The sequence below is a fragment of the Nematolebias whitei genome, chromosome 12, assembly GCF_014905685.2.
Source record: "Nematolebias whitei isolate Nwh7 chromosome 12, NemWhi1, whole genome shotgun sequence".
NCBI lineage: Eukaryota > Metazoa > Chordata > Actinopteri > Cyprinodontiformes > Rivulidae > Nematolebias > Nematolebias whitei.
The window spans coordinates 47,985,575-47,994,048 of NC_056509.1; the positions used below are offsets into that span (position 1 = coordinate 47,985,575).

The 8,474-nt window shown below is 46.3% G+C and overlaps 1 protein-coding gene across 1 annotated transcript in view; it reads left to right on the forward strand.

Moving 5' to 3' along the window:
* nmbr (neuromedin B receptor) overlaps nt 1-8,098 on the forward strand; it is a 28,388-nt gene extending 20,290 nt beyond the window's left edge. Inside the window, exons 4-5 of the mRNA XM_037686012.1 lie at nt 3,354-3,592; nt 7,936-8,098. Of these exons, the coding sequence (XP_037541940.1) occupies nt 3,354-3,592; nt 7,936-8,098 (402 nt within the window). The remainder of the gene's footprint in view (nt 1-3,353; nt 3,593-7,935) is intronic.
* The last annotated feature ends 376 nt before the right edge of the window (nt 8,099-8,474 follow it).

Consider the following 8,474-nt stretch of genomic DNA (forward strand, 5'->3'; position numbering starts at 1 on the left):
ACACACACACACACACACACACACACACACACACACACACACACACAAACAAGTTTGTATTTCTATATTTACAGGGACTTTGCATTGACTTCCATTCATTTTTCATTCATTTGCCCAAACCTGACCCTAACCTTCTCTCTCCCAGACGTGCTCTCAAAGAAGATGGACACTTTCTTTTCCCTCTCCTGCCTCCCTCATGCTTTTTTTATTCATTCAACCTTTACTTAACCTTACTTCAGAAGGAACAAACACCTACACCCCCCACCCCCCCCCCCCCCCCCCCCCCCCCCCACCCCGAACATAGGAGGATCTGCAGTGGAAGTGGTCTCCAGCTACAAGTACTTGGGTGTGCACCTGAACAACAACCTCAGCTGGAGCAACAACACCACCAGCCTGATGAAGAAAGATCATCAGAGACTCTACTTCCTCAGACGGCTGAGACGAGCTGGTCTGGAAGCTCAGTCCTCACCTCCTTCTACAGGTGTGCAGTGGAGAGCATCCTGTGCTCCAGCATCAACGTGTGGCATGGAGGCTGCACAGCTGCAGAAAGAAAAGCTTTGCAGAGAGTGGTGAAGGCTGCACAGAAGATGTTGGAGTCAGCCTCCCCACCATCACAGACATCTACACCTCCAGATGCAGGAAGAGGGCCACCTGGATACTTCTTCTTTTGGCTGCTCTTTCTTCAGGGGTCTTCACAATGAACTGTCACACTAAGACTTGGTGATTATTTTTAAACCGGATGCCCTTCCTGACACAACCACAGACCACCGAGCTACCACAGCCTCTGTGTGGAGCAAAGAGCTGCTGTCTAGGGCATCCGGGGAAGCAAATGGTGGGGGTTAAGGGCCTTGGGCCCAAAGTGGAGTAAATGAGGTTGGAGGCAGGTGTGGGTGCTTCACCTTTCCCACCCACATTTTGATGTTGTCGGTACTGGGAGTTGAACAAGCGAACTTCTGATCACAGGCCCACCATCTCTAAGCTCTGCACCACCACTCCCCTGTGTGACTCAATGAGACTAACCTGTAGAAATAAAGGTTGAATGAAAAAAGAAGCAGTCATTGTTAACCTGGGCCCTGAATGTAGGGCAACCGTTCAGTCAGTACAATTGTTTTGACACAAGTTTGACACAAGTACCTGCAGAGAGTAAGGCAGGTCCTGAAGAATCAGCTGAATGGCAAGAACAAAGTCTGAGCCATCAACGTGTATGCAGTACCATCATCAGATACCCAACTGGTATACTAGCCTGGCCAAAGGAGAAGACAGAATCCACTGACATCAAGACTCGAAAGCTCCTCATGGTGGGTTTCACCTAGTCCAGTATCTTGAGACTATACACTATGTGAAAGGAGGGAGGCAGAGGACTAGTGAGAGTCCGAGCCACTATACAGGACAAAACAAATAAGATCTTGGAGTACATCAGAAGTCCCAATGAAGAACTGATGAGTGAATGTCTCAGGCAGCAGCAGAAACCCATATGTGGAAAAGGAGGGACCAAGAGGAGACATTATGGATAGATCAGTCCCTGCATGACACATACCACCTTTGACTGATTGGATCAAGGACATGGCTAATATTCTTAAATCCTACCAATGGCTAGAGAGAAATGGACTGAAGGACAGAGGCACTAATCATGGCAGCACAAGAGCAATAGAGGCCGAAGTCTACCATAGCAGACAAGACCCAAGATACAGGCTGTGGAAAGATGCCTCTGAGACAGTCTGACACACAATACCAGGATGTAAGACCCAGACAGGCAAAGCATGCATGGAGCCCCATTACCAAGCAGCTGGAATAATGTACAGCAACATCTGGAACAATGCACAGGAACATTTGGAACAATGTACAGCAACATCTGGAACAATGTACAGGAACATCTGGAACAATGTACAGCAACATCTGGACCAATATAAAGGAACATCTGTGCCGAGTATGGACTTTAACAGTCAAAGTGGGAGACTCCAAAAAAGTTGTGGACACTGGAAGGGTTAAGATCCTGTGGACTTCCAGATCCAGACCATCAAACAGGACCAGCCGGGCATTGTGGTGATCTACAAGCAGGAGAAGAAGGCGGTGGTGATAGATGTACAAAGTAGAAACTGACTGTAACATCAGGAAGAAGGAGCAGCTGCAGAAACACCAAGAGCTGAAAGAGGAAATACAGAAGATGTGGAGCGTCAAGACGTCGTCGCCAGTAGTTCCACTCGGATCATCTGGTACCGTGACCTCCAAACTGGAAGAGTGGCTTCAACAGATCCCAGAACAACATCAGAGATCTCTGTCCAGAAGAGTCTAGTCCTAGGAACAGCTGAGATACTGAACAGAAGCTGCAGGACCCAGGCCTCTGGTAGACGACCAGGGTTAAAGTGCTGCCCCCCCCCCCCCCCCCACTCTGAGTTGGTTTTAAAGAGTTCTGAAGAAGAAAAGAACATCTCTCTCTCTCTCTGCTGCTTGGAAGCTGCTCGAAGATGTTTATTTAAAGTGGGACGTCCTGAAAGGTTGTCTTCAGAACACAAAGGAGCACTAAAAGAGAAAGCACTGCTGACATTTCTGTGCTCGTTTACGTGCACGGACCTCTGACCTGTTGGACAACCACATTCTGACTTGGCCTCTAATGTCCTCTCGGTCCGGCTCCTCTTCAGTCCCCTTCTGTTCCATCGTCGAGCGTCAGGGGAAGCTTTCATCGCAGTCGTCCTGCTGGGACACGACATGTCCACTTCCATTACATTTCTGCTCAGGAAAGAGATTCTGCCTGATGGACCGAGCAACGTGACGCCGTGTTTTAGTCTTAATGACTTAATGGGTCTTTTCTCCTCAAACAGACAAACAGAATGAAATGTCTGAAAGTGAGAACACTGGACCGCCTGATGTGAATCCGTTGAAACCTTTTGCTGTTCTGCCTCCTCTGTTTTTATGCCCACAGAATTTATATTTTTACAACTATTTGACTTTAGTTTGATCTTTAGTAAACCAGATCAAATAAACCTTCGTTCAGCCGCCTGCTCCTGCAGGGGTCACCACAGCAGCAAACGTAGAGCAGGTGTGCCAGACTTTTTGAGCCTGCAGCTCCTTTTCAGATGACCAAGTCATCTACCTGCTATTAGGCCCCGTTTACACAAGTTTACAGAGTTTTTTTTTATGTTTACTGGGGGCAATAAACAAAAAATGAGCAGGTTTACACGACAGCACTGTAGTTTCCATGTCAGTCGGGTTGCCAGATAAGAAATGATGAACTATAGTACTGTGGTTTTAAAATGACAGTATTTTGAGTGAAGCTGTCAGATGTGCTGAGTCAAGATATTCTAAGATGATGCAGTTCTACCTCTTCTTTTGTTAAAACTTGGTTTCTTCTGCAGATGGAGACCAGGAAGCGTCTGGCTAAGATCGTTCTGGTCTTCGTGGGCCTCTTTGCCCTGTGCTGGTTCCCGAACCACGTGCTCTACATGTACCGGTCCTTCCACTACCACCAGATGGACCTGTCTCTGGCCCACCTGGTCATCACCCTGCTGGCCCGGGTCCTCAGCTTCTCCTCCTCCTGCGTCAACCCGTTCGCCCTGTACCTGCTCAGCGAGAGTTTCCGCCGACACTTCAACAGGTCCGATTTTTCTCCTCCTGAAAAAAAAAATGCTTTGGTCTGAAATCTGCCAAGCTGACCGGAAGAGTCCGAATTTAAAAACGAAACGCTCTCAGGTCTTCATGTGCACGAACGCTGTCTTTAAAGGCCGTCGTAACATTGGAGAGTAAAAAGCAAACAATAAAACTAAACTAGAGAAGTTACATTTCCTGAGAAAGAGCAGGGTGAACGCTTATTGCTTAAGAAGTCGCTGAAAACAGCTGAAATTAGCTAAAACATGCTGAAATGTAGCTGAAATGAAAGAACAAGCCTAAGTGAGCAGAAGAAAGCACAAAGAACACATATTTGCTGAAATAGGTTTGAATGAGCAGAAATGAGCACAAAATTTAGTAAATTATCTAAAAAAGGCTAAAATGAGCACAAAAACAGCTAAATTAATTCCTTCAACATTTATTTCTACAGGTTAATCCCAATGAGCATCAGGGAGTCATTTACAAGAGAGACCTGATTTTAACAAAGAGGGACGACAACAACGACAACAATAGACAATCATAAAGAAAGAATGTAAACTGAGAAGAACAAATAAAAGAAAAATGTATTAAAAATGAAATAAATAGCAGAAAAAACTGAAAGGAGCAAGTTGAATATAGTAAAAATAACACTAAAGTTCATGCTCAATAATCCAGGTATAAATCCAACAGTCTGGTCATCTGGACGGTTTCTTTTGTTGCTGAGACATTTCGTCCTTCATCTGAAGGACTTCTTCAGTCTGAGGAGCCACCAAACCAAACTGAATCCCACAAACAGCTCACTCCCATAGTGGACAAACCAGTTTGCTGGTGACAAGATGGCCTCCGGGGCCCACCCTCTCCATTTGACCTGGATTGAGCATGTGAGCAACATGTGAGCTCTTTGAGCAAATGAGCTTGAACTTTGGTGTTTTGAACCATTTGGCATGGCTGCCTTTAGAGGAGTTGACAGGGGCGAGGGCGGGCCCCGGAGGCCATCTTATCACCAGTAAACTGTTTCTTTCCCACTCTGGGAGTGAGCCGTTTCTGGGATTCATTTTGGTTTGGTGGCTCTTCAGATTGAAGAAGTCCTTTGGATGAAGGACGAAACATCTCAGCAACAAAAGAAACCGTCCAGATGACCAGACAACATTGTTGGATAGTAGAAATAAGTTAATTAGGCTGAAAGTAGCAGAAATTACTACAAAAAAACTTGAATTTTTTTAAAAACAGCCAAAATTAGCTAAAAAAAGTTAAAGTTTGCAGCAGGAAGCTGAAAGAAGCTGAAGCAGAACAAAATGTGAAAGGAGCTGTAAAAGGTTGTAAACAGAACTAAAGATCTGAAGGATGTAAAATGAGCTCAGTTCATTTTCTCTGAGGAAACAAATGGCAGAAAAGGCTAAATATTTCAAAAAGCTAATGCTGCAGCAATACCAAAAGTTATAGCAGGATTGTCCTGAAAGAGCCGAACGTTTTGATTTATGATTTGTTGAAATAGCTGAAAACTGTGGGACGAGAAATCTGCTGCAAAACATACGGAAGAAGTAAAGAACCTATAATAAATACAAACAGGATCACAAACAGATCAGATTCCTGCTCCATGTGTGAAGAAAGGACAACCTCCATCAATGACATTTAGTGGAAGCAAGTACCATCACCTCACCGTGAGAAGGTTGCAGGTTCTCCTCCCGGCCTTTCTGGGTGTAGTTTATGTTCTCCCTGTTGTTTTCTCTGGGGACTCCTTTCTGCACGGGTAGATGAACAGCAGTAACAGTGTAGGACAGCAGAGTGCTGTTTGTCCTGATCACTCCTTATAACATGATGGAGCAACCCAACATCATCCTAGGTCCAAACCAACATTCCTCTTTTCACCAGTCTGGTTGCAACTGTTTTCACAAAGCATGTGGAGGGGCATTAAGTGCATCACAGACTATAAAAGCAGATGTGCACAATGCCCTAGGGACCCATCACTGTCTGATGCACTTAACAGGTTCTATGCCCCCTTTGAAGACCTAAATAGACCACCCAGCACCAGACTCACCTCACCATCAAAAAGAGGAGTCCCTCAGTGTGATCTCAGCCCAAGTGAGGAGGACCTTCAGGAGGACTATCCCTCACAAAGCAACCGGCCCAGACAACATCCCCGGGAAGGAGCTGAAAGACCGTGCCGATCAGCTCTGCAAGGTGCTGACCAACATCTTTAACTCACGCTGGGGACAGTTCTCATCTGCCTGAAGACCACCACCATCCCAGTCCCAGTCCCAAAGAGCTCTACAGTGACTGGTCTGAATGACTATCGGCCAGTAGCCCTCACCCTGATAGTTGCTAAATGCTTCGAAAAACTGGTCATGACTCACATCAGAACAACCATCAACATCAACGAGGACCCTCATCAGTACACGTACCACGAAAACCAATCAACAGAAGATGCCATCTCCTTTGTGGTCCACACTGCTCTCACCCACCTGGAGCAGAAGGACTCCTACGTCCATATGCTCTTTGTGGACTTCACGTCTGCCTTCAACACCATGATCCCCCAAACGCTGATGGACAAACTACTCAAACTAGGACTAAGCCCCTCCATTGCATCATCCTAGACTTCTTAACAAACAGACCACAGTTAGTGAAGATCCACAACCTCTCCTCCTCCACCATAACCCTCAGCACTGGCTCTCCTCAGGGATGTGTGTTGAGCCCCCTCCTGTTTACTCTGCTCACATATGATTGTGCAGCTACCCATCCAGGCTGTCACATTGTAAAGTTTGCAGATGATACAGTGGTGGTGGGATGCATCACAAACAATGATGAGTCCAGCTACAGGCAAGAGGTGGAACACCTGGAGAGCTGGTGCAAAGAGAATAACCTTCACATCAATGTGAAGAAGATGAAGGAGATGATTGTGGACTTCAGAAGGAACAAACACACCTAACACTGCCCAATTCCGTCCGAACATAAGAGGATCTGCAGTGGAAGTGGTCTCCAGCTACAAGTACTTGGGTGTACACCTGAACAACAACCTCAGCTGGAGCAACAACACCACCAGCCTGATCAAGAAAGCTCATCAGAGACTCTACTTCCTCAGGCGGCTGAGACGAGCTGGTCTGGAAGCTCAGTCCTCACCTCCTTCTACAGGTGTGCAGTGGAGAGCATCCTGTGCTCCAGCATCAACGTGTGGCATGGAGGCTGCACAGCTGCAGAAAGAAAAGCTTTGCAGAGAGTGGTGAAGGCTGCACAGAAGATGTTGGAGTCAGTCTCCCCACCATCACAGACATCTACACCTCCAGATGCAGGAAGAGGACCACCTGCATCATGAAGGACCCCACCCACCCAGCACACACACTTTTTGCCCAGCTCCCCTCAGGAAGGAGGTTGAGGAGCATTAAGTGCAGAACCACTAGACTGAGGAACAGCTTCTACCCTGAGGCTGTTAGACTCATGAATCTCTAACCAGAATAATCACTGTGATGTCACTTTAATAATAATAATAATAATAATAATGTGTTATGTGTTGTCATCATTGTATGTTCCCATACAATGCAGAAATTGGCTCTCTGCATTTAACCCATCCACCACCAGGTGGAGCAGTGGGCAGCTATTGAAGGTGCCTGGGGAGCAACTGGGGATGAGGTGTCCTGCTCAGAGACACCACAAGATGTGCAATGACTGGGGCTTGAACCTGGGACTTTCAAGTCCCGAGTCGGCTGCCCTGCCTCTACCCCATCAAATTGGTGATATGTGACTTATCGGTGCTGCTGATTATCCATGCTGCTGATTTCTTGACTTTAAGCTTCTGTATTCAAACCCATCTGCTCACTACAGACTCATGTTCAGGCTGCTGTTTAATACACTGTATTATTTTACATTAGTGTTCAGTGTATATTTTAGATCCTTATATACTGTTTCTTTTTATACTTTATAGTTTTGCTGATTTTGGGTGTAACTGGTACCTCGAGTACACAGTTTTGTTCCACCTCATGTACCACATGTGATGAGCGTGACAATAAAGAACGTTGAACCTTCATGCTGGAGACTAAAGTGTCTGCATGTCGTTGCATTACAAACATCACAGCGCCTCTTACTGGCATGTTGCCAGCTAACAGTAGCTCTGGTGACCATCTTAAATTGAGTTGACTCCAAAAGTTATTCCGTAGTAAATGATTACTTTCTGAGTTTCAGTAAAATCTACACTGTTTCATGAGGTATTTTGCTAACAGACACACACACAGAGACACGGGTAGTTTCATTATCGCCCACCGTTCATAAATCAGGCTAACAGAATAAGAGTCTAGAGGTTTGAGGTGAGAGTCAACATGTGGATGGTGCAGATGTTTACAGCTGTTTCGGCTCTTCTTTCAGTCAGCTGTGTTGTGGTCAGAGGCCCCACCCAGAACGCCAGCCCAGCTACCTGCAGAGCACCTCCCACATCCGCCTCACCTCCATCAAGAAGGCCACGCCCACCGCCATCATCGTGGCCCCAGCAGCCAACGGTAACCCCGGCAGACAGGAAGTAGCTCTGTGAACCAGAAACAAGACTTCCCGTGGACTTCTGGTGGAGCGGCGGTCCCTTTCTGTGGTTGCGGTTCCATCCTGTCCATCCTCAACTCGACCAAAACCAGAACAACATGTTGTCAACGAAAAGCTGCGAATGTTGTCAGAAATTATTCTGCTGATATCAGTTCAACAGGAAGGAGTTTACAAATTAAAAGTCTAAGATTCTTCACCATCATCTTCATCATGTCCACTTAAGGTTCTTGTCTCTGCAGGAACTCATGAGGTGATTTAAAGAAGCCATGTTCCACAGAGTTGCTGCTGAATCAGTAGTTCAGAACCTCCTGTCCCTGAACCTCCTGTCCCTGAACCTCCTGTCCCTGAACCTCCTGTCCCTGAACCTTCAG